Here is a 19,934-nt window from a genome sequence, read left to right as displayed (position 1 = left end):
CTTAAAAGACGATGCAGTAAAAGTGCTACACTCAATTTGCCAGCAAATTTGGAAAACTCAACAGTGGCCACAGGATTGGAAAAGATCAGTTTACATTCCAATTCCAAAGAAAGGCAGTGCCAAAGAATGTTCAAACTATCGCACCATTGCACTCATTTTTCATGCTAGTAAAGTTATGCTTAAAATTCTACAAGCTAGACTCCAGCAGTATGTGGATCGAGAACTACCAGAAGTACAGGCAGGATTTCAAAGAGGCAGAGGAACTAGAGATCAAATTGCTAACATACGCTGGATCATGGAGAAAGCTAGAGAGTTCCAGAAAAACATCTAGTAATGCTTCATTGACTATGCTAAAGCCTTTGATTGTGTGGATCACAACAAACTGTAGCAAGTTCTTAAACAGATGGGCGTACCAGACCATCTTATTTGTCACTTGACAAAACCTATATGTGGGCCAAGAAGCAACAGTAAGAACTGGACATGGAAACACTGATCGGTTCAAAATTGGGAAAGGAGTCCGGCAAGGCTGTATACTGTTGCCCTGCCTATTTAACTTATATGCAGAGCACATCATGAGAAAGGCAGGGCTAGATGAATTAAAAGTTGGAATTAAGATAGCCGGAATAAATATCAACAACCTAAGATATGCAGATGCTACCACTTTAATGGCAGAAAGTGAAGAAGAACTAAAGAGCCTCTTGTTGCAGGTGAAGAAGGAGAGTGCAAATGTTGGGTTGAAACTTAACATTAAGTAAACCAAGATCATGGCATCCAGCCCTCTCAATTCCTGGCAAATAGATGGGGAAGAAATGGAGGCAGTGACAGATTTTATTCTCCAAGATCACTGCAGATGTGGACTGTAGCCAAGAAATTAAAAGATGCTTGCTCCTCAGGAAGAAAGCCATGACAAATCTAGACAGCACACTATAAAGCAGAGACATCACCCTGTCAACAAAAGTGTGTATAGTCAAGGCTATGGTCTTTCCAGTTGCAATGTATGGCAGTGAAAGTTGGACCATAAGAAAGGCTGAGCACCAAAGAATTCAGGCCTTTGAGCTATGGTGCTGGAGAAGACTCCTGCGAGACTCTTGAACTGCAAGGCGATCAAACTGGTCAGTCCTAGAGGAGATCAACCTTGACTGTTCTTTAGAAGGCCAGATCCTGAAGCTAAAACTCAAATACTTTGGCCACCTAATGAAAAGGAAGGACTCACTGGAGAAGAGTCTAATGCTGGGAAAGGTTGAGGGCAAGAGAGGAAGGAGATGACAGTGAATGAGGTGGCTGGATGGAGTCACTGAAGCAGTAGGTGTGAGCTTAAATGGACTCCAGAAGATGGTAGAGGACAGGAAGGCTTGGAGGAACGTTGTCCATAGAGTCGCGATTGGTCGGACACGATTTCTCAGCTAACAACAACAACAGCATCAAACTGAGATAAGAAAAGCATTAGTAGCACGCATATGTTGAGTGCTACTTTATGATTTATCATTTATCCTCCCCTTGAACAGAAAAGCTAAATTCAGCATAAGATGTGGCTTGAGGCTACTTTGATAGCTGTTCCCCTAACATGCTTTGCAATTTTAATTAGTCTGGAGTTATTTCAAGGGAGGACGGCTGGTGATGGTAAGGGCAGAAGTTCTGAAAGAAAACAAGATGGCCACCAAAGAGGTTTTCAAAGGCTCACATACCTTCTTGTTTCTAAACGAAGAGAAGATTCTTTTTCCTTTGTCCTCTTGGAATGAAGCCGCTGTTTCCACTGTGGGCTTTCTTTCCCTCAAAATTGCCAAACAGACTAATCAAAAGTAGATTTTCCTCTTTTCTTTTTCATTCATCAAAGATTTCTGATTTGCCTTTTTCCACACTCACCTTTATTGAGACCTGGAGGAGACAAAAGAAGAGATTATAAGGGAAACGTGGGTCCTCTTAAGGCAATTGAAATGGTTCACTCTGCTCTGTGATTCATCTCAGAGTTCCCCTTCAAAAGAGTTCCCCTTCAAAAGCCCTTTACAGAATAACAGAGATCGCTGACGTCTTCTAGACCAGCCCCTGCTCGAACAGGAGAGCCTATATCATTGCAGGCAAAGGGTTGTCCAATTTCTTCTGAAAACTCCCAGTGTTGGAGCACCCACAATTTCTGAAAGCAAGCCACTCCACTGATTAATTGTCCTCACTTTGAATGCATATTATTGCAGCTGACATTTGCATCAACATATAAATCCCGTTTCGGAAAATGGAGGGCTTGGTGAAGGAATTATATGAAGAGATAACAAAAGTTCTTGAGTTGTCTACAAAGTAAGAATCTATTATGGCAGAGAAAGTTTTTTTCCCCTGTAGTGAAATCAGGGATCCCTTAGGCAAATGCATTGACATGGATTCAGTCAATGCTAGCAATATTGAAAGGATGCTGGATTGCTCCAAAAGTGCCTCTTACTCACAAAATACTGTAAAAACCAACTCTTGGCATTTAAGACCCCATGAACCAGAGACCCCAAATTTAGTTGTATTAACATGTGAGCCAGGGAAAGGTCTGCTGTGACCAATTAATCACCTCCTTTGGGCTTTTGGTTTGGGGGATGCCGTGAATGAACCCTCCCAGCTCTCATTTTTGGAGTGACATGTGCTAAACAGCTGGAAACCTGCCCTCCAATAGTATTGTTACAACTTAGAATTTCTGTAAATCCTTTAGCAAACACCTTCTCATATAAGGGCACAGTACACAGGGGAACAGCTCAGGTTGGCTTGAAAGCAGAAAAAGATTTCCTGTCCACCAGCCCATCCAGGCTCCAAAATGATCCAACCTCTCTTGGTTGTTACATGCTTAGTGGTCTTTCCATATCAAGGTAAGATGTTCTCTTTGGTTTCCTTGTTCAAATTCTTAGTGGTAAAAGTCTATGACACCTAACAAATTTCTTTGGTTTTTCTTTGGATACTTAACCAAACTTTGTTCCACTTCAGTTTCTACAGACTTAGCAAAATAATGCTCTCAAAGATAACATAAAGTTGTATAAATGTTTTTCTGATGTTTGCTTAAATTTTGTTAAGCCGCAAACAGATGCTAAGAAAGAAAAAGGGCATTCTTTCCTATCCTAAGATACTTGGAAGAAAAAGCACATTCAAGTTGGAGAGAAAGTTTCTCAATAATGTGAGTTAAAAAGAAAGATTATAAGACTGAAGAGAACAGAGAGACAGAGATTATGGCAAAAAAAATTCAGGAAGCAAAATGTTAAAGAAAAAATGTTTTCAGTTTTAATTTTCTTTCAATAGATCAATTAGACATAATATGTAGCCAAACAAAAGCTAGTGCTATTGTTGTTGCAGAGAATCTTCAAACTGCACTCAGGGTAATATGACACTAAGTTTTTTCAATGCAAGGTTTTGAATTATCTCAAATTATTTCTTCCCTCCATTCCTTTTACTCTTCAGAAAACCAGGGAGGTCCCTTCTGAAATTCTTCCCATGTTCTCCTTCCTTCTGTGGGCTGTGATACCTTTTACATGCCAGTTGACCAGTCTTCCTGCCTCCTAAGTCATTCCCCCATATCATTACAAGCAACCCAATACAATTGATTCAGATGGTTGCCAAACACAATTAAGGGCTAGAAACTCACTGGGGTAGCCCCATACATTTTAAAGCAAGAATAGATGGGGATGCCCTTACCATGAGGCAGCAAACAGTAATTTAGGGAGAACGATATAGGAAAGAAGAAAGGGAGAGATGGAAGGGAAATTGCTGCTTTTTCTAGGCAAGAGAGGAATAGTAAGCTTGCTTGCTAGTAGGTGCAGTTGAGCCCCTCCCATGTTTCTGGGAGAATCAGGTACAAATGAGAAAGATGTATTCTTCTGCCTGGGGCTTCCTTTGGAAGATGCTTATCGGCAGTGCTTTTTTTATAAAAGAAAAAGGTGCCGGAACTCACACATGTCATACAACCCACCTTGCCTACCCTACAAGGTTCCATCCAAAAAAGGTGCCAGAACTCCATTCTGAGCCTTCTATGAGAAAAAAAGCCCTGCTTATCGGTCTGAGAAGATATATTTCCAAGGCCAAATGCTAATCCTGCTTAGATCTCTCTCTCTCTCTCTCTTCTCTCTCTCTCTCTCTCTCTCTCTCTCTCTCTCTCTCTCTCTCTCTGTGTGTGTGTGTGTGTGTGTGTGTGTGTGTGTGTGTGTCTCCCTCATTCAGTCTCAATTCTGTGTTTGGCTAGCAGGTTTTTTTCCCATACCTTATGGAAATTGATATTTCAGTTTATTGTTTTATTTCCATTTGCAACTACAAGCACACCAATCATATATCGAGGAATACTGTAGGTGTTGGACTGCCACATTTACAAAGTAACAAATGGCAGGTGGCCATTCAATGTCCTTATGGGGACCAACTCTAAGTTTTTCAACTGTTGGTCTAATTCTGAAATCACTGAATCTCACTATGTACATGTTGTTAGATGCCCCAGTGATAACTATGATGCTGTGGATTCTCCATAGATACTTTTGAAAGTGAAAGAAAGGAAAGTCAGCCAAACTATTAGGATGACAGTGAAATAGCAATTCAGCTGAAAGGAATTCCTAATAATTCCTTTCAGGTTTGCCTAGCTTTTTGACTAATGGATATGCTAAGACATAATGTAGTATGGTTTACTGAATTGCATGAATCACATTATTTTGATTTACTGTTTCTGGTGTTATCCTTATCACACAGTACACAAACTTGTACATTGTTTGAGATTTATTTATTTATTTTTCTGATTATTCAAGCTCCGAATTCTTTCTTTTGCACCTGCCCAAAGCAATGTCTCCACTTAGACTTCCAGCTCCCCAACATCATTCAGCAAATTGCATTCCCAGAGAAAATCTGGATTTCTGTGCTGTGTCCCACTAGAAAAGATTCCATTCGTCACTGATAACTGAATAACAAATTGTGTTGTGGTCGTGAAAATGGTAGAAATCCCAAAGGCAACCAAACCTTTTCTTTTTTCTTACGAAGGGAATTCTGTAATCCTGGAATCTGGGAACGTTAATGATTATGAAGTAGTGTATCCACAAAAAGTCACTGCATTGCCCAAAGGAGCACTTCAGCAGCCTGAGCAAATGGTAAGAAAAAGATCTTTGTTTCATCAACAAATTGTTTCTTGTCAGCCCACAGAAATTATGATATTCCTTTGCTGCCATCTAATGGTTATCTGATTTTTTGCATAGCAATCTGTGTTCCTGCTTGAATTATTTAGTTATTTATTAAACGGATTTATATGGCCTCCCAATTCACACAAAATTGAGGAGACTCCTGGCAACTTATAACAGAATATCCTAATATTAATAGGTTCGTATAACTAATAAAGTGTTGGAAGACACCCAGGCGTACAGTGAGGAAGGATCAAGTAGGGAATTAGCCATGAGTCATTTCATAGCTGCAACAGATCCAGGACTGACAGCTTCCCCACCACCACCACCCCCAGGAAATTCCATTAAATTTTATCTATCTGTTCTGAAGAGAAGGGAAGCAGTCTAGGGAGATTCCTGTATTATAGGCAGAATACAGTAAAGTAGTTGATTTAAATTCTACACGTGTGGAACTGGTTACTTGTGCCTAACATAAATTTACTGCTAATAGGGAACTTTGAGGGATTTTTTTCTTCCTTTTTATGCTCTTGGGTCATCTACATAAAAGATGATGGGAAGCTGTGACAGCTATCAACCATGAGATATGAAATTATCCTTTCTAGCTTCCCAGAATGCATCACTTTGAAATATAAAAGTTGTGTTTCTAGGTGAATATGGCATAGTGGTTACAGCTCAAGATTAGGACTAAGAACCAGATTCAAGTCTATCACTGGATGACGTTTGAGTCAGACTCTCTGTCCCAACTCAACCTCATTCACCAAGATGTTCAATTAGAGAATGAAATTTTGAACTTATGCAGAAAAGTTAATTTAAGATCTTACAGTTCAAAGCACCAGATGAAATACTCTGTCTAATAAATAATTTGGCTATGGCAAATTATTTATTAGATTTAAATTGATACAGATGTATAGTTGTTAAGATTTTATTTTATTTTATTTGCCTAATTTTTTGGAAAAAATAAACCCTGAACTATTTGCATTTCAGTATGAAGACACCATGCAATATGAATTTAAAGTGAATGGAGAGCCAGTGGTCCTTCACCTAGAAAAAAATAAGTATGCTAACTCAGAAGTTCTCTTAACTTTATTAGGACAATGTGGAAAATGTATATTCCTGGACACAATCTAGGAGAAATAATAATTGCATTCCTTTGTTTGGAAATTAAATTAAATGTTACTGGGAAGGAAAAAAATGGATATAGTGATTGAATATGTTAATTGTGTCTTACCTTGGAACTGAGAATTTTTTACTCCTGCTCTCCTATTGTACACTGCTGGACCATAACAATTTTAGACAAAGTTGAACCATTCAAGGCTCAGAACCTTCTAGCAATTGAATTAATTAGGTTAGTTATGAAATATTGCAGAGATTTTAAAGTGATTGCTGATGCTGCTTCACAGATATCCCATCAATCTGAATAACATTTCCTATGAGACCTGCATAGCTGCTCAACCTATATCAATATTTATATGTTAAAGCATGAAAGGCAGGAAATGTCATATCCTATTAAGGCCTGAAAGGGGACAGAACCTAAATAAGCCCCAATTTTCACTACACTTTTTTAAAAAAAAATGCCATGTGAGTCTTCTCAAAGATGTTCCATTTCAACTGTAAATTAAGATATGAATAAAACTATTATGCAAATGTAAGGCACCTGGCTTATATTTGCATAATAACTAACCCATTGAAATGAGTTTTTGGTCTTTCACTGACTCATCTAGCCAGGCCTTAAAAAAACATTGGCAGCTTTGCTTCACTATGGGGAATAGAAATGGAATGAAACTATTTTTCAGCATAAAAGAATAACATAGTTGAAAGGGACCTTGGAGGTCTTCTAGTCCACCCCCCTGCTCAAGCAGGAGACTGTACCATTACATGGCTGTCCAATCATACCTTGAATGCCTCCAGTGATGGAACACCCACAACTTCCAAAGGCAAGCCATTCCACCCATTAATTGTTCTCATTCTCAGGAAATTTCTCTTAGTTCTAGTAAATGAACCACGAACACCACTAAAAGAAAGTGTGCCATTTTCATTACCCTAAAACCTGTAAATGACGTATCACCATTTAAATTAGTATGGCAGCCACTACACTGTAAATACAGTATGTCTCTGTAGCCTGGTACAATTTAATACTAGTGTTAAGTCTGAGATACAAAGTTGGTGCATTGGGAATGACTGCTTGGCTTTGATTTTAGCATGTATCTTGGTTTTGACCATCCTATATGTATCTTAAGGGACGCGGTGGCTCAGTGGGTTAGGACGCTGAGCTTGTCGATCAGAAGGTCGGCAGTTTGGCGGGTCAAATCCCGAGTGCCGTGTAACAGAGTGAGCACCTGTTACTCGTCCCAGCCTCTGCCAACCTAGCAGTTCGAAAGCACGTAAAAATGCAAGTAGAAAAATAGGGACCACTATGGTGGGAAGGTAACAGCATTCCATGCGCCTTTGGCGTCTAGTCATGCCAGCTACATGACCACGGAGACGTCCTTGGACAAGCGCTGGCTCTTTGGCTTTGAAACAGATATGAGCACTGGCCCCTAGAGTTGGAAACGACTAGGACGCATGTGCGGGGGAACCTTTACCTTTAGCTTAATATGTATCTTTAAACGTATATTGTCTTTATTATTAAGTATCAGCTACTAAGAAATTGCCCTATATGTATCTGTGTGTCACTTTATCTTATACTACTGGAGATGGTAAATTCTAATGTGTGCTTTAGAAATTCTAGTGTCTCCTTTTGTTTTGTTTAAATATGAAAGCTGTACGGAATTTCAAGGGTAGCATCTGGAAGCTCTTGTTTTGACATGGAAGCAAAGCAGGACTAGAGAGGGAAGACCAGCAAGAAATATCTAGATTGGAAAAATAGAAGGCAATGCCAAGTGTGTAGATGTGACACCAGGAATGGAAAGTGACTCCACAAATCGGTTCTGTTTGAAGGTTCAAGGCATTTATTTCCTTGAGGTTCCTTCAAATTACTCTAAAGTAAATAGAGCTATACTGCTCTCCTTTATAGACCAAGCAGTTCAATGAGACTGTTGTATAGACTAGAACAGGAGTCTTCAAACTTGGCCTTTTTATGACTTGTGGACTTCAACTCCCAGAATTCCTAGGCCAGATACGCTGGCTGAGGAATTCTGGGAGTTGGTCCACAAGTCATAAAAGGGCCAAGTTTGAAGACCACTGGACTAGAAGAATGAAAAGAAGACACAATACCAAATGTCTTCTCCTGGTCAATCATGCTTCTCTGAGCCTTGATGAAGAGAATTGCACACCTTCCTTAATGTAAATCTCTCTCTTCAAGTGAATCTAGTATGGATAGCACTCCTCTTAAATAGCCCTCCTCATAGGATTGAAATGCTTACTACTTTCCTTTGATACCAAAGAAAATGCTTAAAAGGCCACTATACAATAGTTGTAAACTTATTATAAAATTATCTCAGTCCTACTTAGTTCCTGACATAGATATTCTCTTCTTTGCATTCTTTCCAGAGGACTTTTTTCAGAAGATTACAGCGAGACTCATTATTCCCCTGATGGCAGAAAAATTACAACAAACCCTCCGGTTCAGGTAGGGTCTCACTTTTAAGAGTCTTACTTTTAGGAAGTAAATTGAAACAAATGTTTCTGCACAATATTACAAATATACAAGAAGGAGACCAGGCTACTCAAACAAGAAGGGCTATATATGTATGCAGTATCTTATATTGATATGTTCTTATAAGGATGTATGGATTGTTAAACCCAGTTTGTTTTACTCATTGAATTACCATGGCAATATTTCAATCATCCAGTTCTTTCCTACTGGTTAAAAGCCAACATTTTGGGGAGTGAGTTTCACAAAGATTTATTATAAGAACATCAGGTTTAGAAGATCTATATTTTCATTTATAAACCAGACTACAGGGATACATGCAAAGTCTTTTATCTGTAATACCAAAAGTGAGAACAATTCATTTTGTTCCTATACAGAAATTCATATATCTTTCATATGAAAATGGTACAGAATGTGGCCCTACCAGCTGCCAAAAATGACAGCTTCATGAACTCCTTGGCTCCTTGCCCCAGATTGATCTAAATGTGCATCCTCTGTCTCCAAAAATTATCTACCTCTGGCTTAGCATCTTCAAAGGTCATACAAATTACTCCTATTTAGTGTGTAACATAAATCTTTTGATTTTAATATCTGCATGGATCCTGCTTCCAGATAATGCTAGAAATTATATATCTCTGTATATTTCTGAAAGCTTTCCTTGTGTGAGCTCAAGGAAATAACGATTATTTGGTATTATTAGTAAATGTGGAATTTTTCAGTAAGATTTCAGAATGTAGGACAATCATTTATCTGAAAGTTTATTCAGCAAATCCTGTGGTTCAGTGCTAGAGTTCACTTCCAAGAAAACATTTTATAGTTTTGTGTTGGTTGTCTGCCCAAGCAGGTCTTCTGCCCCCCTGAATCAAAATTTTCTGAATAACTGCTGTCTTAATATTTCATTGATGTTCTGGAATACATTGGAACTGTACTTCTGCTCAACAAATCACACTAGAAACAAGCTTTAACCAGTGTAGTCCTCTTGCCTCCCTACAGGATCACTGCTATTATCATGGACACATCCAGAATGAGGCTGACTCAACTGCAAGCATCAGTGCATGCAATGGTTTGAAGTAAGTTGGTCTCTAATCTTTTATTTATTTTATTAAGAATAATATACTGCTCTTGGAGTTGTCACAGTGAAAATGAAGGACATCCTCAGTTTTTCATGGAAATTAGTTGGGTGTGATCCAAGACTTCTGCAGAATTAAGACAGACTTTGGTTGAATACCAAGAAGAGCTGCTGCCATCCAGTAGAGACACTGGGGAGCTAAATCAGATCTGTCTAAAGGAGCTTCCAAGCCCTGGTCTCTTTTCCTTATACATAGGAGGTGATGTTACAGGTAGAGAAGATAAGTAGGTTTCAGACTGCATACCTTGCTAGAACGTGTACAGGAAGAGGCAAGCAGACTTTTCGGTTCTTTTCGGAAACACTTTCTTGAGCCACTCTGCACACCTTCTCCAGCCAGGTAGATATCTTAGCCACATAAAGATACCAAAATTCAGAAGGTCCTTATCATTAGTGGGAATCAACATCCTTTTAACATCTGTTACTGAAGGAAGACACTAAAAGATCCCCTTTGAACAGAGACTGTGTCCATGCAGTGGAGGAATAAATGAAAAGATGGAACATAAAAAAAAACAGAATGATAAAGGAAAAACAGAATGACAGAATAACAGCATTGGAAGGGACCTTGGAGGTCTTCTAGTCCAACCTCCTGCTCAAGTAGGAGACCTATAGCATTCTAGACAAATGGCTGTCAATCTCTTGACAGCAAGCAGTAGTGATAGAACACCCACAACATCTGAATGTAAACTTTTCCACTGGTTAATTGTTCCAATTGTCAGGAAATTTCTCCTTAGTTCTAGGTTGGTTCTCTCCTAGATTGATTTCCATCCATTACTGCTTCTCCTCCCACCAGGTGATTTGGAGAAAAGGTTGTCCCACACTTTTTTGTGGCGGCCCCTTAAATATTGAAAGACTATCATTTCATCTCTACTCCTTCTTGTGGTTAGCCTGAATGTACCCTGTTCCTGCAAGCATTCATCATATGTTTCAGCCTCCAGCTCATTATTACAGTAGTCTGCATTGTTATTCATGTTATTCTGCATTACCCTCTTTAATGAAGATGCTTGCCAAGACTTGTTATTTTCATTCTTTATTAAATATCCTGGTCATCCTGACTCTTATCTTAAATTGCTATCAGATCAGTTTGAATTTATTTCTTTCCTTCCAGTTATATATTTTTCCTGTTTTTATCATAATTAGTTGTGATTTTGGGGTTTTATCTGTTGGCTTATGGCTGAATAAAGATTTATTGATTGAGTGTATTATATATATATATATATATATATATATATATATATATATATATATATATATATATATATATATATATATATGATATAAAGTACTTCACCCTTATGAGATAATTTTTACACAAAAACAGAATCTTTCAAATAGCTTTAGTCTTGCATTTGTATAGCTAGAAACTTTATTTTTTTAACATTCTAGAAAATATGCAGTGTTGGATTCCATGCCAAAGTATCTCCAAACAAATACTTTACAGATATTTTGCGGTTGCATTGAGTGTGTGAAATCTCTTATATATTTCTGATCATAGCTGTATCTTTGAGAAATATGAGAAAGCGATTTGAGTGCTGAGGAAAGAAAATAAAAACATTCATTGAATTTTAAGAAGGGATTCAAAAACATGAGGAATGTTGACTTGGTTAGTTAAAAATGGGTCTCAGAGCTGAGTTTCATTACCCAAGTAGGTAACATCATCAGTGCAGTTTATCTCTGAACTAACAATATTCTCTTCTCTTGCTTCTCCATCTCTGATCACCCTTTTCCACACTGTTTTACAGAGGACATTTCCAGCTTCGAGGGGAGACGTACTTAATTGAACCCTTGAAGATTCCCGAAAGTGAAGCCCATGCAGTCTACAAATATGAAAACATAGAAAAAGAGGATGAGACCCCCAAAATGTGTGGGGTAACCGAGACTAATTGGGAATCAGATGAGCCCATCCAAAAGGCCTCTCAGTTAGTTGCTACTTCTGAAGTAAGTCTCATAGTTTGAGAACATGGATTCATTTACTTGTTTCTAAAATGTAAAATAAAAGAGAAATTATTTGGGGAAGGTGATTAAATAGAATTCAAAAGGGAGGAGCTCCTATTTCTTTTATTATTATTATTATTATTATTATTATTATTATTATTATTATTATTATTATTATTATTATTATTATTATTATTATTATTATTATTATTATTATTATTATTATTATTATTATTATTCTAGCCCTAGTATAAAAGAAATAATCAAGACTTGATGAACAGAAAATACATGTTCCAGACTTATAGCATTTTCTTTGGTCATAAGAAACCTAGTTTGGAGATTTGAATCAAAATGGAATTAAATGAATCTCCAAATCATCTCAACTTTCTAAATCATTTTTTTTAAATAATCAAATTATCTTTTTTGATTCCTCTTTTATGCATGCAGAGAGGACTTGGGATGGGGGAGAAACTGGTTTGAAATATTTAATGGTGTTGAGATGTCTGATAAGTCATTATAGAATCTTGACTCTATTGTCCAATTTGATTTGAATCATCAAGTTGGATTGACAACGATTGAATAAAAAGTGACGAATTGAATCTAGTCACAATTGACCCTCATATTCCTAATATTTTCCTCCTTTACTGGAGGGACAAAAGTTAGAAAACAAAGTGACAGCTCCTTCCTTCCTTTCGCTGGCAAAAGTTGAAACTGGCTGAAATACATCTAGAATTTCAAAATCCCAACTTTTTTATTAAAATGTTAAAATTGACATGGAATAATAGTTGTTGTTACAATGGAGTACCAAAATACAAGTGCAGAGGCCAAAATTGATTATGAAGTCTGATTTGCCTTTTGCCTTCAGTGTTTCTGGCAATTAAAGATTCTTTATCCTCGGCAAGTTGTGGTTATATGCATTATGTTTAATTGGTCCTTAATTGGTCCTCTATCTTGAATGTTCTTGTCTTAATGTCAGGTCTTGAACACTTTATTCAAATTGGCTGTCAGAGAGCAAGGAGAGAAATTGCACTCTAGAATTAGCAATTTGGCCTTGTAGCTCTGTATGCTGAAAAAACACGAGTACACTTTCATAGGGGAAAAAGCAAGTAATGCACATTCACACATTCAACTCTTAGCAAGAGTGCATTTCCTGAGCAACCTGGGTACTCTAGTGGTGGAATCTAAATGTGGAATGCAGGAGGGAGGGGCTCTTTCCCAGGGAAATAAGAGGCAGATCAGAAATGAGTCCTTGGATTGCAGAAAGAAGCCCGGAAGGGATCCTCCCTAAAGCCTTCACAGGGTGTATCTCATGGTTACACAGAGTGTGCTTTAGTCTGGCAAGATTCCTGTCTATAGGAGAACAGCAAGAAAGAAACTACTCTGAGCAATTAACCATGTTTTCTTGTTCCTTGAGCCTGAGAACTCTGGAGCAATATTTCAGTAATCATTTTAAAATTACATCAAAAGAAAGGCACAATCCTTTGGCCATTAAGAGTGAGTTCAGTGGGTCAAAATGTCTGATTGCCTCCCCTTACCTTGTCTTTGATGCATAGTGTGATATGATTGCAGACAAGGTCTAATTGGTTCCATAGCATGACCACATCACCGTGTTTCTCACGTGATTGGTTGGGATCCTTTCTTTGACAAGGGGAAGGAAAGGTGAGAAAGTCATTGAAGGATCATTTTGACAGGCTGAAAAACAGGTTAAAGAGAGCAATTTCCTCACGTGCCTGTTCTTAGTCCTATTAAATTCTGTTCAGAATTAGATATTCACATATACCTTTATCTTTAAATGTAGGCATCAAAAATTCCAAAAACAGATTAAATGGAAATATTTGCAACATATACAAAGAACGTGACTTTTTTAAGAGGTGACCACTTTTGTTTTTGCTTGACAATCCATTGCATAATGTATTTTTTCCTCAAAACTTTGTCAGCACTTTCTCTAAGTCAGAGTTCCCCAACCTTTCCAGCTTTGCAGACAGGTGGGGAGAGGGGATGGGTCCATGTGAGCAGCGGGGTCATGCCCATGCGAGCAGTGGGCACACACAGTCCTGCAAATGGAGCACACCCACCCATGCTTGGTCAGTGGTCATCCAAGTGGAGATGCAGGCGCTCACCTGCCACTTCCATGGCCCAGTTCCGAAGGGCTCAAGGCCCAGGGATAAAATTTTAACAAGCTGTCTCCCTATAAATGTCTTCTTCAAAGAACCAATATTCTGAAAGTTCAAGTATTTTGAGCAGAGAGTAAAACAAGCACTTTTCCAATTGTCTGATGATGACCAACATTCTTGTTGGCTGCTGGGAGCAACATGTCTAAACAGCCTTTTGTTTATTGTTCTGTTTAGCAACGGAGAAACACCCAAAAATACATTGAGCTTGTCATAGTTGTAGACAATGTAATGGTAAGTATCCTGGATATCTTTCCATTTTCTTTCTGCATTGAGCACCACATTTTGTTTCTGCTTTTTTAATGTGGGTATTTTTTGAAGAGATTAATAAACATCCTAACTAGCTTTCTCTTAAAGTATGCTTTATCATAAACTTTGATATTTTTTTGTTATTGGACCCAACCAATATTTACAAAGTAAAGAGACATTTGCACATTTGTTCTTCCTGGATACCGTCTAAATTTATTTTTATACCACACTGCTTAAACAGTTCTGTAGGTTTCTTTGAAACGTTCCCACACTCTTTGTTTGTCTAAGCTGACAACACACAAAGAAAAAGATGTACAGTGAAGAATGCTTATCTCACACGTCTCTGAACATGGAAATGTAGCATCCAGTTTAGGAAAGCATTTCAGTAGGCTGACCAAATTTTCTCCAACCAGGAAAAAAGCCCATGTATGCTGCTGAAAAGTTAAAAACCTTAATATATTAATGGGACAAATGTAGATTAAAAATCAGCACAAAAGAATTCTTTGGTCTGCTTCGATAAAAATTATTATTACATCAACAAATTCAAAGATCCTTTCACTGATATGTTCTTTCTCTCCCTCCTTCTTTCCCTTCTTCCTATAATTATCATCTCATCTTAACATTTTTATCTTTTCTGTAGTTCAGGAAATACACCGGCAATTCAACTGCTATAAGAACAAGAATATATGAAATTGTCAACACTTTAAATGTGGTAAGAGGACATGGCAAATATTATTTTGCTTATTGATTTTAAACTTCCCTCAGCCCCAGCCGAGATTTTCACTGTGTTAACACAACACACTTAACCAGGTAAAGAGAGAGAGAAGATGGGTTTCTACAAGAATGCTAACTTCTGTGGCTTTGAGTGAGGCAAAACTGGGTCATTTGGCCAGCTGGTGATCCAGCATGTGAGGCCATCCCAGAAAATGGGTTACATTCAGTAACTAGGTTAATAAACCTCTTATGGGAATACAGTCACTGTGTTGGGAGGATGCAAATCCAAAAGTGTTGCAAGAATTCAGTCAGAACTATGTCTGTAGCTGGATTCTTTCAGGGCTGTGGTTAATGGTTCTGAACTGGGAGATTAGAAAGAGATGGACAGACTCAGTCTATTCCCAGTTCAGTTGATTATGAAACTGATCCCTGAGAAGAAACTTGGAGACAGGAACTCAATTTGACTTGGATTGTGGTACTTAGGAGCAGATACACTCATATTGCAGTCTCCTATTAGCCTTGTTTATATTTTCACTGTTGATGATCAGTTAGAAACAGGGCGAGAACAGGAAGATTGATGAGTCAACTCTCTTGTTAGTCCTCCTACTCTTCTGTTCCTGTTTATAGAGAATAATCACCTGCTTCTTTTTATCATGTTATTTATTTCTCCTGCTTAATACATTATTATTATTCCCCAATATAAAGAGTCCTGGCTGCTGTCTGAGCTTGGTGGTTTCCTTGCAGACATTTCATTATCTGACTAAACAACTTACTTAGTAAGCAAAGCAGCAAACTCAGAGCACCAAGGACTTCAACCTTGAGCTCCAGAGAGTTCTCTTCTATTAATGCCTAGATCTATTTTTTTCACATGCCCATAAAGACCAATGTCAGTTGCTTTTTAATCTTGAAATATTTCTCAAGGTTTACTTTTGTTTGAGTTTCTGATTGATGCCATATCCATTTGACAGGTTTTCAGAGTTTTCAGTATTTTTGTAGCACTGGTTGGCGTAGAAATTTGGGACAAGAAAGATCAGATTAAAGTGAAGTCAGCAGCAAATGTTACTTTGCACTTATTTGGAGATTGGAGAGACAAGAATTTGCTGAAGCACAAAAGACATGATAATGCTCAGTTACTCACGTACGTCTCATGGTGGGGAAAGGGAGTGGGGGTGGCTGGGAGCGGAGGATTATGGGAAGGTTAGTGCTTGTTCTATGCTGTATGCTTTAAAACATGTGTGAACTATGTTTCAAAGTTAACCACTCTTTTTTTTTTTTTTGGAGAAGAGAGCTGGTTTTGAGAAATCCTTGAATGATTGAGTGTCAAAAACCCAGCTTGATTTGATTTCACATGGATTTAAAATTGAAACTCAAATGATTAGAAATAACCCTACAGCTAAATAGATAAACCAAATCTATTAAATAAATATGTATTTGGGTTTTTCATACTTAATGGAATTAAATTAACCCAATGGGCTGGATTGAGACAACATGCTAACCCTTCTCACCAATCTAATTCATGCTAACACCAGCCATACTCACCATACAGTGAAAATGCATTCTGAATATTTTTAACAGACCTGCTTAGTTAAATGGCTTTGGAGACTACAGCCTAAAATGAATTCCAACATTCTGAAAACTGGTAGTAACTGAGGACGGGTCGAGGAGTTTGCAGAAAGCCATAGTTATGTATGCCCTAAGACTATAAAACATGCTTTTAACTTCTCTAAATTTTATTCCCCTCCCCTTCTTTCTTATAGGGGCATTAACCTCAATGGACAAACTTTAGGAATCGCTCCCATGAGCGGCATGTGCCAGCCAAAGCATTCTGTAGGACTTATTCAGGTTAGTAGGGAAAAAAAGGATATCTGTTATCTATTTGTACTCAAGTGAAAACTTATATACAGGCATAACTTCTTTACAAATAAAGTTCTTATTTTTGATCCACGTTATTTTCATCCATAATTAATTTAAATAAATAAATAAATAAATAACACCAGCTGCCTGCAATAGTGCAGGTTCGCATCCCACCAGGCTCAAGGTTGACTCAGGCTTCCATCCTTCCGAGGTAGGTAAAATGAGGACCCAGATTGTTGGGGGCAATTAAACTGACTTTGTAATAATGCCGCTTGGGGTGTGTGTGAAAGCCCTAATAAGCAGGCATATACATAGAATGAAGGCTACTGCTAAGCTTGTAAGCCGCCCTGAGTCTTCGGAGAAGGGCGGGATATAAATGGAATTAAAATAAAATAAAAATAAATAAATATTTATTGATGGACTTGACATCTCCAGGTCCTGCCTCAACTCATTGCATTTTGACACAATGCATTCTAGCCATGTTGCAGAACAAATTTTTTTGTATACAATATGCTATATATCAAAGATGACAATAATATTATAATGTTTCTAGATCAGGAGGAGTCAAACTGTGCTCTAGCTAGCAAATGAGCAGGTCAAATCATATAATACTTATAATACGTTCAAATAAGGCTTCTGAATAATGTTCTTAGCAATCCTAATGAAAAACATGAGTCACCCTTCTTTCATTTCAAGAAATTTAGTATCTAGATTGCTTATGACTGAATTATAGTACATTGAGAAAATGAGAGAATACTAAATCTATTTAAAAAGGAAAAAAACTCCAGTATTTTAAGATCCTGAAAGAAAACCATATTAGTTAAGTTGATGCTATGCATTTATTGAGAAACAGTAAACTTAGGTGTTTTTTTCTTCATGTAGAAAGAATGGATAGTCATGGCCATAAATAAAACTTATACAACAAAGCTCACAAAGTTTTGTTTCTTAATAAGCAGAGTTAGGATCCTGGTAATACGAGGTATTGGTAAGCCTGTTTGCTCAAGAAGATTATTTTACTCAGAAAGACCAAGTCATTCTTAAGTCTGCATAGGATCGATACCTTCAATATTCTGAAAATGCCAGCTTGTAGCAAAAGACACTGAGTAGTTTTTGGACTGATGTTGCTTCTAATTTTTAGTAAGTAAATAAATGGATGCATAGGCTTTGATCTTCTCATTTTGCTGTAGCTTCTGGGCTTTAAAGTTTCCTTCTAATTGTATTTGTGTATGTTCTAGAATCTTGGTGGACACACATACATTCATAAGAGCTAGAGAAATCCTGAGATAATATCCTGGACTTAAAATTGTTTGCTTAGTCACCAGTTTTAGCCACTTAGTGTTATTAATAATTGGATTCACTTTCAGGTTCTTGGCGGACTAACAATAAACAAAATATTCTCTTTTCTTTAGGATTATTGTAAATCATATCTTTTGGTTGCAATTGTAATGGCCCATGAGATGGGTCATAATCTGGGCATGAAGCATGACGATGGTAACTGTATTTGTCCTGATAGGTCATGCATTATGTCTCCGGTGGCAGGGTAAGGATTGAAGAAAAATGTTAATGCCTTTCCAATCAAGTTATTTTTAAATGGTTGCAATTAATTGTTAAATTAAATATGCTGAGAACTTACAGTGTTCCAGTATCTCAGGGGCTGCCCCAAAGAAGAGGGAGTCAAGCTATTCTCCAAAGTGCCTGAAAGCAGGACAAGAAGCAACGGATAGAAACTAGTCAAGGAGGGAAGCAACCTAGAACTAAGGAGAAACTTCCTGACAGTTAGAACAATTAACCAATGGAACAACCTGCCTCCAGAAGTGGTGAATGCTCCAAACACTGGAGGTTTTTAAGAAGACACTGGACAGCCATTGGTCTGAAATGGCATAGGGTTTCCTGCCTGAGCAGGGGGTTGGACTATATGACCTCTAAGGTCCCTTCCATCATCATCATCATCATCATCATCATCATCATCATCATCATCATTATTATTATTATTTACAAAAATGAAATAGAGAGTTACAAAAAAAGAGGGGTTTGGTCATTTGTGTGTCACTTTCCATGTGCAGTTAAAATGTGTCATATTTAAAAAGGTGGAAATGTTCTCAGCAATTGAATAACCATCCTTCAGTAGCTTCCTCCAAAACCCCAGAATTTAAAGAAACAGCGTAGTAAGCACAGCCAAAGAAACCAAATATTAATATCTGTGATGGATAAAAGAGGAAACCAAGTTAGAGACTTTCCTAAAGTAGGAAGCAGAATGGGGAAAAAATATTCTGAAGCAGGCAACAGGAGGAAGAAAAAGATAAATTAGCAGCCTTGGGGTTTTCCTGCCTCGCCCTTTCAGAATAACAGAGTGGGAAGGCACCTTGGTGGTCTTCGAGTCCAGCCCTCTGCTCAAGCGGGAAGCCCTATACAAGTGGCTGTCCAGTCTCTTCTTGAAAACCTCCAGTGTTGGAGCACCCACCACTTCTGGAGGCAAGTCGTTCCACTGATTAATTGTTTTCACTGTCAGGAAATTTCTCCTTAGTTCTAGGTTGGATGTCTCCTTTCTTTTTCATCAGGGTAGAATATGTTACATCTCTGTCATATATTGCAGTCTTCTGAAATCAACAGGTAGCAATGTACAGGAAGTCATTGACTTACAACCATTTGTTTAGCAACTGTTTGAAGTTACAGCGGCCCTGAGAACAGGGACTTATGACTGGTCAATTACAACTATTGCAGCCTCCCTTCAGTCACAGAATCAAAATTTGGGCATTTGGCGACACCCTCGTGTATTTATGACGCTTGCAGCATCCTGCATTCATGGGATCCTCAGTTGTGATTCTCCCAGCTGTCTTCCCATATGCAAAACCAGTGGAGCAAGCTGAGTCCCTTAATGACTGTGTGATTCACTTAACAAAGTGGCAAAACTAGTCGTAAAACTGAGCATGACTCACTTAGCAACTGGCTTGCTTGGCAATGGAAATTCTGGTCCCAGTTATGACAGCAAGTCAAGGACTACCAATATTTTCTTCCGGGTGCAAGTTTAGGCCTTACTTCATCAAGAAGGAAAAAGAAAAAGGAAGCAAAATCTTCTCAGCAATTGTCTTTTGCAAAACTCTCCATAACTTTTGTGTAAGAGTTTTGTGTAGGCTCAGTGATCATCCCACCTTTGGATCAATTTCTCGTTTCTTCTGCTAAAGTCC

The 19,934-nt window shown here is 37.9% G+C and overlaps 1 protein-coding gene across 3 annotated transcripts in view; it reads left to right on the top strand.

The window, feature by feature from the left end:
• Positions 1-19,934, top strand: part of LOC308671398 (zinc metalloproteinase-disintegrin-like protein H4 subunit A) — a gene marked incomplete at its 5' end in the record, with an annotated part of 130,741 nt that overhangs the window by 93,872 nt on the left and 16,935 nt on the right. The window contains 11 exons of one of the 3 annotated variants that reach the window (XM_081333552.1): positions 2,715-2,837; positions 4,975-5,081; positions 6,093-6,163; positions 8,598-8,676; positions 9,694-9,770; positions 11,569-11,764; positions 14,110-14,166; positions 14,822-14,893; positions 15,864-16,033; positions 16,653-16,737; positions 18,159-18,289. In XM_081333552.1, coding sequence (XP_081189678.1) covers positions 2,786-2,837; positions 4,975-5,081; positions 6,093-6,163; positions 8,598-8,676; positions 9,694-9,770; positions 11,569-11,764; positions 14,110-14,166; positions 14,822-14,893; positions 15,864-16,033; positions 16,653-16,737; positions 18,159-18,289 — 1,097 coding nt within the window. Of the gene's footprint in view, positions 1-2,714; positions 2,838-4,974; positions 5,082-6,092; positions 6,164-8,597; positions 8,677-9,693; positions 9,771-11,568; positions 11,765-14,109; positions 14,167-14,821; positions 14,894-15,863; positions 16,034-16,652; positions 16,738-18,158; positions 18,290-19,934 lie in introns of those variants that run through there. The other 2 variants (XM_081333553.1, XM_081333551.1) reach the window with 2 other exon arrangements.

Source organism: Vipera berus, assembly GCF_964194415.1.
Source record: "Vipera berus genome assembly, chromosome: 8".
Lineage (NCBI taxonomy): Eukaryota > Metazoa > Chordata > Lepidosauria > Squamata > Viperidae > Vipera > Vipera berus.
Note: the sequence above shows the minus strand (reverse complement) of the source record. Positions and strands in the feature narration are given on the sequence as shown.